This window comes from Myotis myotis, unplaced genomic scaffold, assembly GCF_014108235.1.
Source record: "Myotis myotis isolate mMyoMyo1 unplaced genomic scaffold, mMyoMyo1.p scaffold_m19_p_1, whole genome shotgun sequence".
Classification (NCBI taxonomy): Eukaryota; Metazoa; Chordata; class Mammalia; order Chiroptera; family Vespertilionidae; genus Myotis; species Myotis myotis.
The window spans coordinates 92323751-92344976 of record NW_023416313.1 but is presented as its reverse complement, the minus strand read 5'-3'; the positions used below and the strand labels follow the sequence as shown (position 1 = coordinate 92344976).

Below are 21226 nucleotides of genomic sequence, written 5' to 3'. Positions count from 1 at the left end.
GCCTACTTCTTACATATTCTGACAGAAACCTGATATTCCACCTCATAATCCAGTATTCTTCTATCATATTCTATTCCAAGAAATTAATTTTTCCCTTTATGAGACCTTATTGGTCTGTGTCACCTGATACAGACAGGCATGCATCTGTATACTAATCATAACAATCAGCCAAAAAACAATCCCCCCCTAAAATATTTCACAATTGTACGAAACAATTTACCTTAGATTTTGTTGAGTCACTAGTAGCTGAATCTGTCGGAAGTTAAATGAAACATGGTCAGTATTAGTCCATCTTCACCCCTTTCAACAAACAGTGCAAACTATGGAGAAGACAGGCACAGAGCAAAATGGGAAAGCAAAACTCAAACAGAACCATTGAACACAGTGGATAGTCAGAGCTCACAAAGATGCAAGCTGCACCACAGAAAGCCACCGCCATGAAAGGATGCTGTGAATTGTAGGCAGAATCAGCTCAATGACAGGAATGGCAAAGGAGCCCTGTGCTAAACGAGAACAGCAGTGCTAGTGTTTATTCAATCTCCTAAATAGCAAATCTAGCAACAAAGAAGCTTGAAGACCTTTTAAGAATTGCTATGTACCACATCCTGTATCTGAAACTGATACACAATGTAGAACGTTTAAGATTCTTAGCTGCCCTAGCTACAAATTGAGACAATCATACTCGGTGTATTCATGTTGATTTTTGTCAGACTGAAATTGTATAAGTGCATCCTCTATGCATGTGGATGCAAAAGAGGCATCAGGATAACCCTGCTTCCAGGTTACTTTGGTTTTATATTAAATCATGCTGATCTTTGTGCTTTAGACCCCAGTTTCATATCTGTGCAGTCAGGGATCCTTTTGACTAGTTTGTTTAAATTGCTACCAGTTTTGCAATTATCTATTAACAAATGCTAATATGGAGATGGAAGAATGAAGACCATAATTTTACTGTCTGGCAAAAACTGAGATTATACAATTACAAAGAGGGTAGGAAGGGGCTAGCACTATTCCGGATCACACCAATTTTGGCATTTCATGTTTGGACTGTATGGAAACTGATTTCCAAAATGAATGAGCTGAGCCCCGTGCCACGCCCCTTTTAACACATGGCTAAATGCTTTATGACTTTAAGAACTGGTAGACCATACCATGCTATTTCTCCTCATGGTCTGCTTCAGAAATAACAAGAAATAGCAGAAAAACTTTTAAGAAAGTAGTATTGATCTGTTTACAAGAATCTTAAGAGAAAATTTACACCACAGATCAACGATGTTCGCATTTACAAGAATCGGGGGTTTCTGCAGACAAGGCAGCTACAGTGTGGACAGCAATCCTCCTTCTTCCTACAGTTCCAGCTGTCCATCAGGGACACCACAGAATCCACTAGCGACATTACCGTGTGATAGACTCCTCCCACTTCGCCTGTTCAACATCAGTATAGATTTGCCTGTGTCAGTAAGTGCTGAAAAAACCCTTTAGGGCTAGAACAAGAACTAGAGACAAAGGGAGAACATTGTGTAAAATAACATGCTCGGTTAGTGCAGCAGTTTGGCAGGAGAAAATATTCATCAAAAGAGCCTACAAGAACTAATACTTAACCAAACATTCGAGTGGCAAGAGAAAACAGAAAATGTCATAGATTGACTTTTACTGTGACATCTACAGTGACAAATACTATGCTGTACTTCTGAAAATGGTGCCTATTAGCAGTTCAACATATTTTACTTGCTGCTTTTAAACAGAACATCTGGCTCAAGATAAGAGCTACTTATGCAGTCTAGATCATACTTTCTGCCGTCACAGCAACCACATACTCAGTAGCATATATCTGTTTTACCTTGTGATGACTATTACATGGAAACTGTGAATTAAAAAAAAAAAAAAGAACAAAACAGTGGTTCGCATGCTCATTTCCCTCATATTTCCATTCTGACAAGCATTACAACTCCATGCACTGCCAATTAGAGTCACTGGAAGATAATTAAGATCAATCAGAAAAGGGAGATTAAGTTTTTTATTAGAAAGGAAAAAGAAGGAGAAAAGGGAAAAAAAATCATAGTGAATTGTTACTTATGATTGATTTGCGCTTTCATGTTATAAGAATGTTAACCTAGAGATCGATACTGCCCAGGCAAGAGTTACCTGATACATCTCCAGGGGACACGCCTGTCCTTCCAATGTTGGTGAGTAAGTGATCTATGTTTGGCACTGGCTGGGAGTCCACTGTGCTTTCCTCCTGCACTGCTGTCTATGGTTAATAAACAAAGATCACTTCATCATCTCTTCAGAGATACTTTCTTTAGTAAAAGCAACATTTACTAAAAGACACATTGAGGGAGCACATGAGCTTCATTTTTTTACCTTCTTTAGATATAATTAACTACAAAATGACCATCATACTTGTATTTTCTTTAGCTTAGAAACTGAGGAGCTAGAGACCTGCTTCCAGGGTGCAAAGCAGGCAAGAGCACACGGGCAGGAGGTTGACATTGCTGTAGCGCCAGGATCTCGCGTCCCAAATGAAAACAACAGGGGACAAACGCTGAGGGACATACTTACAAGAGGTTCTTCAGCACCTTCTTCTGTGAAAAACCAGTCATGCTAAAATTTAAAATAAAAAAGGTGAAAAGAGAAATTAAATAACCCCCTAAATGTATCTATAGTTTGGAGGATGGTATACAGAAAAAAGTAATTTTCTTAAAAAATATATTTAACCAAATTCTGTTCCACCAGCAGCTCGCAGAAAAAGAATGCTCTTGATGAGGCAAAGCCCGACTTACGTGCTGGATAAGCGTCTCGACGATCTTGTACTGGTCGGGCATGTGGGTGACCATGTGCGTCATGTTATCTTCAGACGTCCTCACCAGAGTTGGGCCAAAAACTATTGCTAGGTTTCTTGGTTCCATCTGAAATAAAGGACAATATTGGAAAATAGCACACTTTTTCTTAAGAAAATAGGTTTAAAGTCCCATTGCATGTTTGGCATTTTATTTCTGACAGGTTCTTTTGGTGAAAAAGAATTCAAAGAAGAATGAATGGTTGATTAATGTGTACAAAAAAAAAATACAGGGGGCAGGGACTGGGTGGAGATGGGAAAAGGGGCAGGAATGAGGGACATCTGCAATAGTGTTAACAATAAAAAATTTAAATTAAAAAAAAAATGCTTCCTAGACAGGATTTCCAAAAGCTAATGTCTACATAACTTCTTTTTCCTGCTTTCATGATAATGTGAAACCTTGAACTGGCATTCCTTTCTTCCAAGGTATCTTTAATAGAAAGCAACTGAGTTGGTTCTAAACTAGTATTTCTGGAGCAAGACTAACTGACAAAAATATTAATATCAAAGGGAAAAAACTCAGAAAAGAACATGGAAACACCCTTTCCACAAAGGCTAAAAAGTAGAAAAGTAAGCTTAAAGATACATAAAATTTTCTAAATTGCCCACTAGTATAGCAAAATCCCTAATATATAAAATTCAAATGTCTGGAATACTCCTTCTGAATTAATTTTTACTTCAACCACATGTTCTGATGTTCTTTGCCTATCATTGAGCCAATCTGAATGCCTCAATATTACATGCTTATGTTTGTACTAGAGGCCCAGTGCATGCAAATTCATGCACTGGAAGGCGGGGGGAGAGGGGGATTCCTCAACCCAGCCTGCCCCCTCTCACAGTCTGGTAGTCCTCAGGGGCGGGAGGTGACCTGGCAATCAGGGGAAGGCAATGCCCCCATCACACCTCTGCTGCTGCCACTGTCAGCAGCACAAGCCTCGGCCAGCCGTGGTTACCTGAGCCTCAGGCAGCCCTGGGCAGCTGGGAAGCCACCATCCGAGGCTTGCCTGCGCCACGGGCTGGCCCTGGACGGCTGGGGGGCTGAGGGGACTGGGGGACTCCAGAGGCAGACACAAGGAGCAGCCGGACCTGCCTGCCGCCCCAGTGGAGCTGAGGGGCCTGGGCGCCACCATCTTTGAGGGTGTGGCAGTCAATTAGCATATTCCCTCCTTATTGGCTGTGGGGACCGCCAGTTTTGCGAGGGCATGACAGTCAATTAGCATATTCCCTCTTTATTAGATAGGATATTCATTACCATGATATTTCTATTCCTTCTTAAATCATACAATTATCAAAAGTGGGGATCTTTTGTTTTTCTTTGTTATATCTTATAGTGTCTGCTGTAATATTTTGAACTTATGATTTGATTAAAATCTTAAATAACTTTAGCCAGCCCTGAAAACATACTAAGGGGGTTAAAAATGACCACAGAACTCAAAAGCCATACTGAAAAAAAATATTATTTAAGGAGCGATACTACCATACTATCTTGAGAGAGGCATGCACATGCACACACACGTGCACACACACCTTTAAATTATGGTACAAAGTGGAAAACCCACAGATCTTTTCTGATTCTGAAGCAACTGTTATGCATCTTATATGTTAACTACCACAATACATGTATCACACAATGCTTATTGCAGAGAAATAAGGAGAAATGGTGCTTGAAGACAGCATTTCCATAGAAAGCTAACTTAGTGGGGAAAAAATATGACTGCAGGAAGGGTATACTTCAACTGGGCACAAAATACATGGTTCTCATTTCCCCAGAAGGTGTAGTCATCTCATCCTTCGATCAAAGAACATAAGTCCAACATCTCGAAGGTCTATGTAAAATTTTACTAGATTCTTGTCCATGATTTCATAAACTAGTGATAATGTGAATTATTATTTATATATACAGTAATATTCAGTATATACAGTTTTAGCTGATTTCCATATAAAACTAATAACATAAGTAGTTCACAGATTATTTACTCATTAATTAAATTATGTATTTTTTGAAAGATGTTTCACAATGTGTAGTCAAATAAGTCTAGGGAATGAAGTGCCTTATATCCTTATTCAAGACTCACAGTGTTAATATGTTAAAGATTCTTAAAGAATCCGCAGTAAAGAAATCAGTTAAATTTCATTTAATTCAATACTTTATAAACTAATTAGACCAATAACTCCTACTGTTTTCCTAGTAACTCCTACTAACATCCAGCAAAACTGACAAATGACATAGTATACTTTGGGAAATGCTGAAAGAATTAGAAAATATTTTAACTTTAATTATATTGAGAACTTTTTGGCTCCTACTGCATGCACTTCTGGAAGTAGTACAATCAATTAATATAGTTGCTCTCTCTCTTCTTCCCTCCCTCCCTCCTCCATAGCCCTATCACTTGAGGAAACTGAGTGTCTAAAGGAAATTATAACACTGTAATCTTCTCAATTTATAAGTGAAAGGGCTGACACTGTTCTCATAATCCAGCCTTATTACAACCGTGAACAACTGTCTTCCAGAGTATCAGAGCCTTGTTCTCTAAGTTAGCAGGTATTGCCCTTGAAAGAGGAGTGACAGCAGTATCCCTCAACTTGCGGTATACTGGCAATTTTTCTTCTCCAGAAACCAAAATGGCTGTTTTAGTATTTTAAGCAGTAATGCCTAAGAATCATCATTTGCCATCTCTGATGATATAATGGATTGAGGCAACAATCACCAACGAGTGATGAAAATGATGAAAAGTTAAGACAATAATGTATCAAACACAATGCATGAACCTTGCTTGGATGATGATTTAAAGAAATGTCTTTACAGTTGTTTGTTTAAATCAATATTCAAACAAGGTCCACATATCAATCAGGAAAAACTAAACATGGATTGAGTATTAGATAAAAGTAAGGAATCACAAATATAGATGTGTTTAATAAAGGTAATGGGATAGTGTTAAAAACAACCAAAAAAGGTCTTACCTGCTTAAAACTAAACAAAAATGTCTGTTATTTTTCACTGTACACGACTTGATACATTGACTGTTATATCATGTGAATGTTGCCTATTTAAAATATTGATATACAGTTGGAAAATAAAAGAGGTCAAATTTCTGGCTTTTTCATTTTTCTTGCTGGATAAATGAAACAGAAATGTCTTAAAAAAATGGTGACAACTGATATTTTTGGGTCTTTTGCTTTTCAGAGTGATCTTTAGAGGGGCTGATATGCCAATCTGATGCATTTTAGAGCTTTTGTTGAATTATGACCCTATTTTTTATTACTTGGCACGAAGCAATGAAAACTATCTTTTCACCTAAAGTCACCGGTGGTACGTACCTTATTTTTTTCTGAATTTTCTGCCACTGTCTTCAGATGAGCCGAAAGAAACTTAAGTGTTTCATAATGATGTTCTGGCAAATCGTGAATCTGAAACATATTGTTTTTAGGATGGATTTAGATGCTGAATTTTAGGTTTACCCCCAGAAATAGAAAAATGAGACTTACTAGTCTTTTCAACGTTTTCAGACGATCTAGAGGATCTTCTTTCCGATTAGCTTCAATAAAGTCGGCATATTTATCTGACAACAATAAGAACAAGAAGGCAGGTTTACCTTAAATTGCTTAGGTGAGTTGTATAAAAGCTAAATAGCCTTTGAGATGCAGTCACTAAGACTGCCATAGTTTTTAATGATCCTCTAACCCTTATCATCAAATCATAGGAAATTCTCTAAGCTGTGAATTCTCTGAGGTACTCCTGCATTTATACACTCTGTATATTCTTCTCTCTCCCTGACCACAAACATCTAGTACAGTGTCTTATGTAAGTCAAATGTTTGGCTTGACCGAAGACATATTTTTCTACTTATTGTATCTTATTATGTCTGGAGACTTTTGACTGAAAACAATAATTCTATCTTTTTAACTTGACTACAAATGTGAATGAACAAGATAATATATATTTTACAGAGTGTAAACAATTTTTTTGAAACTCTGCTTTTCATTAATATTTACCAGGAGAAAAAAAATCCATATGACAAAAAAATAGTACAAAATTATGCCTTCTATATAAATAAAAACTAAACAAAATCTCGTTTCCTTTGACAAACGTATTTTCTCTTGCTTCAATCTCATATGCCATGGTTTTCCAACAATGTAATATTTGACTGTTTCATCTGGTTTCTTTTGTGGGTGTTCACTTACCATTTGTGAAGAGAGGTTCAGGGAGTTTTCTGAAGAAGGATTTTAGTAAACTGCTTATTACATTCAAATCTCGCCATTTCTAGGTAGGAAGAAATAGAAATACAGTAGTTTTATAGTCAATACCACCAAAGGAAGAACCACGTATCAGTTATCCACAAAGAAATAGACAACTTACATCATCTTGTATATCAATATCAGACATTCCCTTGTTGAGTTCTTCTTGCATGCTTGAGATGGCTGCATTATTTCCAGGAACTCTATAAATACCTGTATATTCAAGACCTCTTTCTTCAACTAATTTGCAACATATGTCAACTATTAATGGAATATACTGCAAAACAAGAAATAATATTTTATTTAATACAGTAGCAATGTTTATATTTGGTTAGTAGATGTATATTGTAGCTAAAAGGCCCTTGTATACCATCCAAAAGGAAATATATAAATTACTGCTTTTTGATAGAGAAAATAAAGAATATAGACACTGCAGAATTGGAAAATGATAAAACAAGCAAGAGATATTTGAGGCAGTGGGAAGAGAAACTAGGTCAAGGGTCCACAAGAAGATAATAATCTAAACAGAAAACAAGAACACCTAAGGACAATGTGGGAACAGCTCAGTTGAATAAATAGGAATAAAGTAAAAAAAAGAAGGGGTGGAGGGAATAACATCAATTAACTCATGATATGAATCCTAAAACACACACACACACACAATTACATTTATTATACTTTCTTAATCAGGTCCTGGTTCTCACCCTTCTTTTATGATGCTAAAAGCAGAAACATAGGATTTAAAAATTAATTCTTACTGACCATTTCAGGTATATTCTTAATGGCTGAATAACTATTCTATTTCAGTGTCAGTAATGAGAAAAAAGCATTACTGATAAAATTACTCAACACATCCTTACAGATCAGAAATGCTCAGGGAAACGAAGGTCAACTATGAAGAGGAAAACACTCAATAAATCAACAGGTTGTCTGTCATCGGAATGGCTGTGTAACAGGTCCCACAACAGAATTACAGCGTTAGATAACCCAGCTGGCTGGTGTCTCCTACCCGATTGGTATGAGCTGGCGGGCAATCGTCCAATCTGACCCCGAACGTTCCAGTAGCAGTAGGCTTTTTTTCAAAAGTCTTTCTCATAATACTCGGGATGCCTTTTCTCCATGTGCCTTTGTCTTTTGGGGGGCTGGTTTCATCTTTTGATTGTTAATTCAAAATAAAACAATATAAGAAAAAAAATGAAAATATAAGTGTCTAAATCATGACCTAAAAAATCCTTTATTGATATTTACATAAATCAGAGTCCTGTACTATAAGTAATAACCTTCCATATAATTTAGTGGCTATCAAATACATTTCTTTACCTTTTTGCAATCTGTATCACGATTATCTTAAAACAGTCAAGAAAATAGAATCAATGTGACAACTTCATAGTGAGAGTTTTGCAAAAAGGACACATAATTTATCTCAAAATGACAGTGCCTGGTCCTCTGCATTAATCAAATTTTCTGTGTAGATGTAGGTGCTATACTTTCCTTCAGTTTGTATTTGTTGTGAGAACTGGCACCTTAAAGGGAAAGCCCACTGGCCTAGACCTAGCCCACAGTGGTCTTGAGCGAGCTCACACTGGGCTCTGAGGTCAACAAAGATGGTACCGAGAAATATGAAAATACCGTGAAAATCCCAATTTTAAATCATTTCATGAAGTTCATCCGGGAATGCCACCATCAGTACCTTTACTGAGCAGTCTCCTCTCTGACTCCTCCTTGGGAGAATGTGGACTTTGTGTCTTTGGCTCGGCTTTAGCACCAAGCAAGGTCTGCCTGATGCTGAGGCTCTGGCGAGGCGTTTTTGGCAACTGTTCCGCTTTGCTGCTGAAAGAAGGAATGTTTCTTAATAATTACGTATTTTATATCCAAATTAACTTACGTGCATGGTGGAACGCTCACCTCATCAGACTGTTATATTCTTTTATTCTTCGACTAATTAGATCCCTGTTAGTAACACCAGTGTCCTGCAGAATAAAGGGAGGTAAAGTTAGAGTCAATTCTAAACAAAATTAGGAATCCCTACCTTTGTTGAGCCTCTCTATTGTCCTACTCTGCTGATTCAATAAAGACACTCTACTTTACTCAGTGGTGGTGCGGTAAAATCCCTGTTCCACATCACCCCCCACCGTCACGGTGTGACAGATGTTCCAAGTGCCTCCCTCACTGTGAGTCTTTTCTGTTTATTTTCTGTACCGCAGCAATACTTAGAATACTACCAGCCAGTAGCAAGTGTTCAAACTTATTGATCTGTCATTTTTAATTAATGACTGGGAAACAGAAAGCCAGTTTTTTCTCTTACTAATACCAGAAAGATCAGCATTTCCAAATAATACAGTTGGATAAAAGATGAAAAAATACTGCCAAAATTGCCCTGACTGGTTTGGCTCAGTGGATAGAGCGTCAGCCTGAGGACTCAAGGATCCCAGGTTCGATTCCGGTCAAGGGCATGTACCTTGGTTGCGGGCACATCCCCACTGGGGTGTGTGCAGGAGGCAGCTGACCGATGTTTCTCTCTCATCGATGTTTCTAGCTCTCTATCACTCTCTCTTCCTCTCTGTGAAAAATCAATAAAATATATATTTAAAAAAAGTTAAAAAAAAATACTGCCAAAATTTGTTAATAATTAACTTGCAGGAGTAACGAGATTGAGGGTCAATTAGTGTCAGAAGTGAAAGAAGAGGGAATCTCAAAACAGGTGTGTTTTTTTAACCTTAAAACAGGTGGTTTTTTTTAAACTTTATAATATGCTAATGGCAAACTTAGAGCTGACCACAAAGTGATGATTCTTTTCTATCGATTCCAATTCTACATTGGCATGTGTCCTCAAAAAAAAAAAAATGTTTTAGTTGTCTCATTTTAACAATATAATTTATAAAAAATACAGGCTTTGGAGTCAAACAATCTCGAATTCAAAATGACTCTTCCCACTTACCAACAGAGATCATATGGTTAAGATCTAGGGCAGGGGTGGGCAAACTTTTTGACTCGAGGGCCACAATGGGTTCTTAAACTGGACTGGAGGGCCGGAACAAAAGCATGGATGGAGTGTTTGTGTGAACTAATATAAATTCAAAGTAAACATCATTACATAAAAGGGTACGGTCTTTTTTTCCCCAATAGTTTTATTCATTTCAAACAGGCCGAATCCGGCCCGGGGGCCGTAGTTTGCCCACGGCTGATCTAGGGTAAGACGCCTGGTTTAAACTGGGCCCGGATGCTTATCAGCTATGGGACCTTGGGGAAATCACATAACCTCTCTTTGCCACATGGCTTCCTTGTTTGTGAAATGGTGAAGATGATAATAAAGGGACAATTCATATGGTTGCTGAGGTTAATTCATGTCAAATGCTTAGAAAAGTGTCTGCCATATGCTGTGAATTATTACTTTCTTATCTATAAAACAGGAAAAATGCCTATGTGTTAACATTAGATGATAATGATGACGATAATGGCTGACATTAAGTAAATGCTTATTATCTATCAGGCAGCATTCGGTTTTCTTCACAAGCACTACCTCAGTAAATCCTTAGGACAGCCCTCCATGTTGCACAGATGAAGTCATCTGAAGGAACGTAACAAGGACGCTCTACTGCCTTGTAGAATGCCCTGCACACAGCTGGTGCTTTTTCAACAGGAACTCCTTGGACTGTCACGTAAAGCTGAAATCTACATCCAAGTTCTTATTCTCCGTTTCTGTGCAAAAATTCAGGCTGATGCTCTCTTTGTAGTGGTGGTTATGGAACAAAGGTTGTACTGCTACAATCCGGTGTTAGCTTTTTAACCACCAACAAGGGAGGGTGTAAATTAGCAGAAAAATAAAGCACAGGCATTTTCCTATAGCATAAGTTTTCTAATTTGAGTTGGAAATAATGGGAATGACTAAATTAAAGAAGATAGATTGTATAACCTTACAGTTAATGTCTATGCTCCTGGGTACTTCAAAGAAAAGTAAGGAAAAAGAATGTTATGCTTTCTTTCTTTTTTTGGTCCTAACAATGGGCCCAAAGTGAAAACAACGTGTTAGAAAAACTGTGTGAATGCAATGAAAAAGACTCAATGAAAAGCTAGACACAATCATTACTTTAAAATTTATAGTTATATACACTGAAAGCATAAAAATTCATGTTGTAAAAATATCTTGATTGTGAGCCAGAAACTTTTAAGTACTTAAACATTATTCCTTATTAAAAAGAAAAACTGGCTTATAACATGATTTCTGATCATTTGAGTTTTTTCTTTTTCTTTAATATTTTTGTTATTTTTTTTTTTTACTTTAGAGAGAGAGAGAGAGAGGGGAGCAGGGAGAGGGACAGAGAAAGAAACATTGATAAGAGAGAACCTCTGATAAGTTGCCTCCTGCATGCCCCCTACTGGGGATGAAGGCTGTAATCTGGGTATGTGCCCTGACAGGGAATTGAACCAGCGACCTTTTGGTGCATGGAACGACGCTCAACCAACTAAGCCATACCAGCCAGGGCTCTAGTTTTCTTAAAAACCAATTAATGTATTATAATAGGTTATATTATACTGTTGACTATTTAATTCCACTAACAAAAATCATCATATCATTATCTCTTTGTATTTACAGAGTAATTTGTTTTGATAAGCATTGTCCCTATCTATAACTTAAACCACTCAACAATTCTGTTTAGTGATAAGAAGACAGATCTGGAATTAGTCAGTCATAAAGTTCATGACCAGGACTAGGAACCAAACATGGTTCATTGCTTCTGAGAATGTATGCAGAGTATATGAATCATCTATTTTTCTAGTTCAGTAATGATGATTTTCCAATAAGTAAAAATAATATAAAATAGGTACAGTTGAGTTTTCCTTTTGATCAACTATTTTTAAGCATATTATCATATTTGTTTAAAGTAATGTATCAGATTCTTTCAGTCTTCTGGAAGAAGAAAAGAAATAAGAAAGATGTGAACAAATGTGTCCTATTTTACCATCACTGGTTTGCACAGACCTCTTCATTTAGGTTGCTGCTCTCCTGGATGGTCTTGATCCAAGCTAACATATCGTCTCTGTCTTCCGCCTGAAAGAGGCATTCACAGTCTGACGTGGTAAGTCGGAACACATTCTTCCTCTTGGTCTCACTGTACGAGATGTCTATTAAGCAAGCATTCACACTGATGGGTTGTTCTTCTTCAGATGGAATCATCTGTTCTCTTTTATCTTTGTACAAGTAAAGTGAATGGCCCCGAAGTACAACATACATCTGCTTCCATGGACGAATACTCCCACCAACTCGCTAGAAACATGAAACAGTTCAGGCATACTTAATATTTGGTGAAATCTTACACATTAAACAACACTGCTAACAAGCACAAATGTATACCAAATGTAGCAGGTGCCTGATTTATATCAATGTATACTTGTTAGGAGAGGAAGGACAAAAATTACAGAGTGTAAACCAAGTGAGGCAATGTGTTCATATCAAAATCAAGGATAGTGAAATCTCAACTTTAACTTCATTAAGAAAATAAATAAAGTAATTAAGATAAAAACGTGTAGCAAAATATGTTAAAAATGCTAAAGGAATAGAAAATAATAAATAAATCACCCCACCCAGAAAAATCTTCTGGGTGAGAGTTAGGCTTAAGACAAATCACCAATCATGAAAATGACAAACACTGCATAAGGAGATCCCAAACAGTAAATATAACAAATGAATTAACAAAATTGATCAACTTTATATGGTTGATCAATTTTGTTAATTCAAATAACAATAGCTACATTTTAAAGTTAGTTTTCTTAAATTTTTAAACTCTTATAACAATATTAAAATTTTTTATAAATAAGCTGCCCAAATATTATAGGAAAATTTATGGCAACATTTTTATTATATTAAAATCTATTTAAATGAAGTATATGTTGATAGTGTGATAGCCATTTATATAACTCAATATTTATAAAATAAAGTGAAAGAAGAGAATTACAAAGGCACTTAAAATAATAAACTGGGAGAAGTTAAATGAAAATTTAAAAATTAATATGAAGAAGTGCCACTCCCTAAAGGACTACTCTGTGATAATAGCTAATAAATTTGAAGCAAAGTTTCTTAAATAACTTTGCTTTCTCTTTTACATTACCAAAATATGACAATATAGTCCATACATAGTTGACACAAAGAATGAAAAGTAGAAAAATAGGTGATGAGAACTTTAAAAAAAAATCTTTCCTTCATATAGAAAAAGATATTTATAAAATATGTTTTTCACTCTTTATTCTGGATATTTTATGTATACAGACTTTATACTTCATTTTTCAGGGCCTGCATTTAATGCGCTTACAGTAGCTCAAAAAATGCACTACCTTTCCCTTATCGGTGACAAGTGGCCGGTAATGGAGCCAGCCTTCCTTCGCAGCATCACTGAAAACCTCTGAGGAAGAGTCTTTTCTGGATCCAGAGTCTTCTGATGACTTCTGGCTGTCTGTCATCTACAGAAAAGGCCAAAAAAGAAACCACAGTAAAATGTCAGCTTTTTCTTTTATAAATATTTGTGTAATAAAATTGCTTTGGTGAGAATGTCTTTTATATAATGTTCCAAGTGAAGGGCTATTTTTGAAAAATCCTATCTTTATCAATTACATTAGAAAAATTTCTGGTCTTGTTAAAAAATGTATACTACCACCATCTTTTTTTTTAGACATCTGAAGAAATTTTTAATCATGAAAGAATAATAAAAATGATATAATTTTCCTGCTCTCAAGAGGTCACATGTTAGTACAAAAAGACAAAGAATAAAAAAAAATATATATATCGCATTGTGATAAGTGCCATTTGAAGAATGAAAACAATGGGATGCAATTACGAATGACAGCAGCAGCTAAACATTGGTGGTGCTCAGGCAAGGCCTCTCTGAACAGAACATTCAAGTTTAAATCTGGGAGAAAAAATATTTAAAACAGCCAACCAGGAAAGGTCAGGGAAAGAATAGCTCAGGGAGAATGTACAGCTAATGAATGTATGTATTTATCAATATCATTTAAAATGTTCACTATTCGTGTGAGTAAGAGAAGTGGAAAATTATAGCTGGTTTAGGGTCTTTAGGCCTTGGTAGGAAGTGTGAAAGAAGCCATTAAAGACTGAATCAGGGGAGTGATATGATCTCATCAATGCAAGCCACCTGTGTGCTACATGAAGCATGGATTCTAAGACAACCATGATGAAAGGAGCTACTGGAGGAATCCAGGTGAGGGACAATGACATCCTCGACTAAAGCAGCAGAAGTAAAGACAGGGAGGAATATAAAGATTCAGGAGGTAGCGGTGACAGGTCTTGATCTGGGAGAGGGTGAGAACACAGAAAAACGGCCACTAGATTTTTGGCTTGAACAACTGGGTGAATGAAAGTAGACTCAGTGAGATGGGGAAAACTGGGGGATAAATGTGTCTGGGGTGATCAAGGCCTTTTGGGCATGTAAACTTTGTACTGCTTATTAAACATCAAATGAAGAAGTCATGTAGGCAGTAGTCTACATGAGCTGCAGTTCAGGGAAGAGGTCAAGACTAGCAATGTAAACTTTTGGAGACTTCTGTGTAAGATCATCAGGGAAATCAGGCTACACAGAGAGGAAAGAGGGTCAGACCACCTCTAGATATGCCAACAATTGAAATGTTAGGCATAGAAACCAGCAGAAGAAAGAGTCTCAGAAAGGGAGTGGAAAATTGTGTTGAATATTACTGGAAGGTCAATTAAGTTAAAAATCTTAATAACCACCGAAACCGGTTTGGCTCAGGGGATGGAGTGTCGGCCTGCGGACTGAAGGGTCCCAGGTTCGATTCCGGTCAAGGGCATGTACCTGGGTTGCGGGCACATCCCCAGTGGGAGATGTGCAGGAGGCAGCTGATCGATGTTTCTCTCTCATCGATGTTTCTAACTCTCTATCTCTCTCCCTTTCTCTCTGTAAAAAATCAATAAAATATATATATATATATAAAAATCTTAATAACCATTAGTTGTTGTTTTTAATCTTCACCAGTGATGTTTTTATTGATTTTTGAGAGAGAGGAAGAAAGGGAGGGAGGGAGGGAGGGAGGGAGGGAGGGAGGGAGGGAGGGAGGGAGGGAGGAAGTGAGAGAAAGAGCGATGTTAAAAACATCAATCAGCTTATTCATAATTCTATATGTATAAAAAGCCAGCAACTGGAACACCATAATGACCAGAACGACTGGGCTATGATGCCCACTGTGGCCAGAAAACCCGCTTGATCAGGGGGTGGGGCCAGCCAGCCAACCCCCAAAGCCCTTCCTCCCAGGCTGGCCCTGCCCCCAATGGGCCCCCACCACCCCAATCGGCCCGCAGCCCCTCCCCCCCAGCCCAGCCCCTGATCAGCCCCCCTACTCCAATAGGCCAACCTCCTAAAGGCCATACTCTAGCTGGTCAACCTCCTAAAGCCCCTCCCCCCACCTGGCCCCACCCCAGATCAACCCCCCCCATCAGAGGCAGGGCTGGCCGGCCCACCGCCTGCAGCCCCTCCTCACAGCCGGCCCCACCCTTGATCAGCCCCCACAACCCCGATCGGCCCCCACAACCCCGATCAGCCCGGGGCCCGTCCCCCAGCCAGCTCCGTCCCCAATTGGCCCCCCCCCCAACTCAGATCAGGGGCTGAGCTGGCTGGCCAACCACCCATGGCCCCTCCCCAGGCCACTGGCCCCTGATTGGCTCCCCACCCCATTTGGGGGTGGGGCCAGTTGGGCCACTGCCCAGAGCCCTTACCCCAATCAGCCCCCACAACCCCGATATGCCCAGGGCTCCACCCCCCAGCCAGCTCTGCCTTTGATCAGTCCCCCGCCCCATATCAATCGGGGGTGAGGCTGGCCGGCCAACCTCCCCCGGCCCCTTCCCCGGCCACTGACCCCCCCAATTTGCCCCCCCACCCCATTCGAGGGTGGGACCGGCCAGTCCACCACCCACAGGTCCTCCCCACGGCCGGCCCTGCCCCCAATCAGGCCCCATCGGGGCAGGATGGCCGGCCAATTTCCTGCTGTTTCCTCCTCCCGACAGGCCCGGTCCTGATCTGCCCCAATTGGCGCCGGGCTGGCCAGGCCCCACCCATGCATGAATTCGGGCACTGAGCCTCTAGTACAGTGGTTCTCAACCTTCCTAATGCCGCGACCCTTTAATACAGTTCCTCATGTTGTGGTGACCCTCAACCATAACATTATTTTCGTTGCTACTTCATAACTGTAATTTTGCTGTTATGAATCGTAATGTAAATATCTGATATGCAGGATGTATTTTCATTGTTACAAACTGAACATAACTAAAGCATAGTGATTAATCACAAAAACAATATATAATTATATATGTGTTTCCCGATGGTCTTAGGTGACCCCTGTGAAAGGGTCGTTCCACCCCCAAAGGGGTCGCGATCCACAGGTTGAAAACCGCTGCTCTAGTATAAGAATAAACTGTTTCAAACAATCACAACTGTAAATCTACTTTTGTTCCATTCTATATAGTACGTTTAGAAATTAGAAAAGAATACTTTATATATAATATTTTCCAAATGCATGCAAAACTTACAAAATAAAAGATTATGACATTTATGAAATGTATCTAACAGATAAAAGAAATCATTCTCTGTGAAGAGCTAAAGTAAACTAAGGTAAATAAAAACTTATCATTTGCTGATATTTTTTAAATATTCAATACTAACCTTGTTTCCCTTCAGAGTGGATATGTGCTTAAAAGACCTGTTGGAAAAGAAGTATATAAATATTTTTAATGGTGCATAAAATACCTTAAAGTGGTTAAGAATAGTCTGAATATTGCAACTAATCTTTCTTTAGTGAGCTAACATTTTATAATTGCTATATTAAATGTTCACGATTCAATCAAGTCAGAAAACAGCTAATTTCATAATTAATTTTTTTAAACTATAACCAGACACCATTTACAAAATATATATGTTTTTTAATTGATTTCTAGAAAGAGAGGAAGGGAGAGGGATAGAGAAATAGAAACATCAATAAAAGAGGAATATCATTGACCAGCTGCCTCCTGCAGACCCCTTACTGGGGATCAAGCCTGCAACTAGGCATGTGCCCTGACTGGGAATCAAACCAGCGACCTCTTGGTTCCTGGGTTGGACACACAACTGCTGAGCCACATCAGCTGGGCTATAATTAAATTTTGGATAGAAGCTTTCTTAGTTAATCTGGTATATGAAAACTATTTTGGAATAAAGTGTGAGATTTTCTTTTTTTAGACCAAAGAAAGCTACTCAGGCTAAACACTGGGCTTTCTATTATTAGTCAACCAGAGCTGCAATGCTCTATTGAGGATTTCCACAGTGTTAATAATTGATTAGGTGTCACCAACTGTCAGACACTGAGAGAGCAGCATGTCTATACTCATCCAGCTGTGGCCACTCAGAACCACATGCAGCAGGAAAAGTGCTGTCAGGCTGGCCCCGGCCAACCACTCTGCTCTGCCTTCCAAACACATTCTGGATGATTTCAGTAAGAACAACTGGGGCCACTAAAAGGGCTTAGGGCTTCAGAAGACATATTCACATGAGTTAGTCAAAATTATGTAACTTCAGGGAACACAGTTGTTTTCTGTTATTTTTAAATTCCAAATTCATTTAAGGAACTTAGCATTTTAAGATGTGACTAAAGAGGACACTGTCCTCTCCTCTCATAAACCACCTCAAACAACAAGGTAACCAGAAACAAACGTACAAACTCAATCTCCAACAATATCAGGAGACATCTATAACTCTGAACTACAATATATGAAGAAAGGTGGTTAAATGCAATGAAGTAAAAATTAATACAAGAAGAGAAGATGCCACTAGTTGCATATCTCAACAAAACTTCAGTGCACTGTTCTCTGAGAGATCAAATCAGCCTTCCCTTGTTTGAAACAATGGGCAGCAGGGTGCTTTTGGGGTGACAGGAACCTCATGAATATCAGAGGAGGTAAGAACTAAGGAAGAAACGCAGTCCTGCCATCTTGTAGAGTGAAGTAGACTCTGAAATGTGACAATTACTGGTATCTTCCAGTGAGGAAGCAGTAAATGTTAAAAGAGCTCACAAATCAAACACTACATCATTAGAGAAATTCCTGCTAGCCTGCACCTCTGCACTGGCTACACCTCATACAAACTTCCCTCAAATTGCTGGTGGGCACACAATGGAATATACAGATAATGTATCATAGAAATCTACATTTGAAACCTACATAATCTTATTAACCAATGTCACTCCATAAATTCAATAAAAAAGAAAATATTTTTTAAAAAGAGAATTTAATAACTAGAAAATTAATTTTCAAGTTCAAATAGTCAAATAAAAATAGGAGAATTTGGAAATGACAAAGTAATGAGGGAGAATAGCCGCATGTAATAAAACATTATAAAACCACTATAATTAACAGAATCTGGTATATAAACAGATGAATGAACTGAACAGAACAGAATCTAAAAATACTAAATACATATAAAAATTTAGCATATAATAAAAATGTCATATCAGTGGAAAAAGTACAATACTCAAGTATAACATTCAATACGTGCTTTGCGGGCAGCTGAGAGACACTGAAAAATATAAAGCTGGCTCTTCATCTCCTTAATTAGAATAAAATAAATTCCAGATGAATCCAAATATACAAAAAAGAAAAACAAATTTGAGAAGTAAACACTGAAGAATATTGTTACAATTCTAGAGGAGAGAAAGGCTTTTTCAGTATGGCACAAAATCCAAAAGCCATTTTAAAAATTCCTAAATTTGACTGCCAAAAAAAAAAAAGTTTAACCTTTTACACAGTTAAAATTAAGAAAATAAAATGAAAAATATTGAACTGAGTAAAGACTTGCAACATTTATCTCAGAAAAGAGCTAGTTTCTTTTATTTATTTACTAGAGGCCTGGTGCATGGATTCATGCACCGGTGGGGTCCCTTGGCCTGGCCTGCGCCCTCTCGCATTCTGGGACCCCTCGGGGGATGTCGGACTGCCAGTTTTGGCCCGATCCCTGCAGGCCAGGCCGAGGGACCCCACCAGTGCAAGAATCTGTGCATGGGGCCGGTTTTGGCTCGACCCTCACAAGCCAGGCCAAGGGACTCCACCAGTGCATGAATCTGTGAACCAGGCCTCTAGTATGCATATAAGATCTTTGGTTAATCTCTTCCCGCCCTTCCCCTTCTCCCCTTCCCTCTGAGATTCATCAGTCTGTTCCATGCCTGTGTGGTGAGCATCTGCCCTCTGGTGGTCAGTGCGCTTCATAGCTACTGGTCGAATGGTCGAACAGTTGCTTAGGCTTCCTATCTAATAAAAGAGAAACATGGTAATTAGCCGTACCTCAGCTACCCTTCCCATCGGCTAATCAGGGCTATATGCAAATTAACTGCCAGCCAAGATGGCGGCCGGCAGCCAGGCAGCTTGAAGCTAACATGAGGCTTGCTTGCTTCAGTAACGGAGGACTCCAACATTCCCCGCCTGCCACTGCTGGCCTCTGAGCTTGCAGTTTGAAACATTGTTACAAATATAGAAGCTAAACAAAACCCCAGAAACCTGCTTTCAGCCAGCCGGGATCTCAGAGCTAGAGTTGAAACAGTGTTTCGATTATAGAACCCAAACAAACCACATACCTGCTTTCAGCAGCGGAGGCCTAAGAGCTGGAGCCAAGCTTCAGAACTAAAGCTGGCCCAGAATTAAAAAAAAAGAAAAAAAGGAGCAGCTGGGAGCTTCAGCTACCCACCAGCCTGAAAACAGTCCTCAGCCCCTCACCCAGACTGGCCAGGCACTCCAGTGGGGACCCCCCCACCCTGAAGGGTGTGTGACCAGCTGCAAACAGCCATCATCGCCTCATCAAGGCTGGCCAGGAACCCCAGTGGGGACCCCCACCCTGATCCAGGACACCCTTCAGGGCAAACCAGCTGGCCCCCACCCGTGTACCAGGCCTCTATCCTATATAGTAAAAGGGTAATATGCCTCCCAGTACTGGGATCAATGGAGCAGCAAGGCCTCCCAGCACCGGGATCAGCGTGACAACCGCCCCCCACGGGCCCTGCTCTGTGTGTGACGGGGTAGAGCCATAACCTCCCATCGGTCCTGCCCTGAGTGTAACAGTGGCAGCGCCCCAACCCCCTGATTGGCCCTGCTCTGTGGGTGATAGAGGGCGGTGCCCCAACCGACCCCCACGGGCCCTGCCCTGTGTGTGACGGGGTAGAACCATAACCTCCCCATCGGCCCTACCCTGAGTGTGACAGGGTGTGGCACCCCAAACCCCTGATCCCCCCTGCTCTGTGTGTGACAGGGGGCGGTGCCCCAACTCCCCTATCGGCCCTACTCTGTGAGTGACGGGGGGAGCTCCTCAACCCCCTGATCAGCCCTGCTCTGTGCGTGACAGGGGGCAGCTCCCCAACCCCCTGATGGGCCCTGCTCTGTGCATGACAGGGTACGGAGCCCCAACCCCCCTGATGGGCCTGCTCTGTGAGTGACAGGGGGCAGCGCCCCAACCCCAATTGGCCCTGCTCTGTGCGTGACAGAGGGCAGCGCCCCAACCCCGATTGGCCCTGCTCTGTGCGTGACAGGGGGTGGCGCCGCAACCTCCCCATTGACCCTGCCTTGAGTGTGACAGGGGGCGGTGCCCCAACCCCCCAATTGGCCCTACCCTGAGCGTGACTGAGGGTGGCATCACAACCTCCCAATCTGCCCTGCTCTGTGCATGACAGGGAGCGGCGCCCCAACTCCCCAATCGGCCCTGCTCTGAGCCTGACCAGGGGCTGCACCTAGGGATTGGGCCTGCCCTCTGCCACCTGGGAGCAGGCCTAAGCCAGCAGGTCGTTATCTCCCGAGGGGTCCCAGACTGCTAGAGGGCACAGGCCGGGCTGAGGGACACCCTTCCCCCCCGAGTGCACAAATTTTTGTGCACCAGGACTCTAGTTTATATATATAGATTTAATTTTTTTATTGTTGAAAGTATTATGTCTCTTTTCCCCCCATTGACTTCTCCCCACCCGTTCCCACCCCCCAATACATGCCCTCACCCACTATTTCTTTTATATAAGGAGCCTCCAGAAGTCAGATAGAAAAATGAGTAGGAAACATGAAAAAGCAGTTCATAGAAAAAGAAATATAAATATCTTAAATATACTTGAAATGATATTCAATTAATAATAAAA

At 40.0% G+C, this 21226-nt stretch overlaps 1 protein-coding gene across 12 annotated transcripts in view; it reads right to left on the bottom strand.

Annotated features, from left to right (window-relative positions):
• The window catches only part of ARHGAP21 (Rho GTPase activating protein 21), a 141726-nt gene that overhangs the window by 6380 nt on the left and 114120 nt on the right, over nt 1-21226 (bottom strand). For 9 of the 12 annotated variants that reach the window (XM_036344938.1, XM_036345005.1, XM_036344986.1 and 6 more), the window contains 14 exons: nt 16756-16792; nt 13406-13531; nt 12057-12341; nt 8981-9045; nt 8766-8905; nt 8085-8227; nt 7197-7352; nt 7022-7100; nt 6326-6399; nt 6158-6247; nt 2784-2909; nt 2563-2604; nt 2146-2251; nt 221-252 (listed from right to left, as the gene is read on the bottom strand). In XM_036344938.1, coding sequence (XP_036200831.1) covers nt 221-252; nt 2146-2251; nt 2563-2604; nt 2784-2909; nt 6158-6247; nt 6326-6399; nt 7022-7100; nt 7197-7352; nt 8085-8227; nt 8766-8905; nt 8981-9045; nt 12057-12341; nt 13406-13531; nt 16756-16792 — 1501 coding nt within the window. The remainder of the gene's footprint in view (nt 1-220; nt 253-2145; nt 2252-2562; nt 2605-2783; nt 2910-6157; nt 6248-6325; nt 6400-7021; nt 7101-7196; nt 7353-8084; nt 8228-8765; nt 8906-8980; nt 9046-12056; nt 12342-13405; nt 13532-16755; nt 16793-21226) is intronic. The other 3 variants (XM_036344966.1, XM_036344994.1, XM_036344976.1) reach the window with 2 other exon arrangements.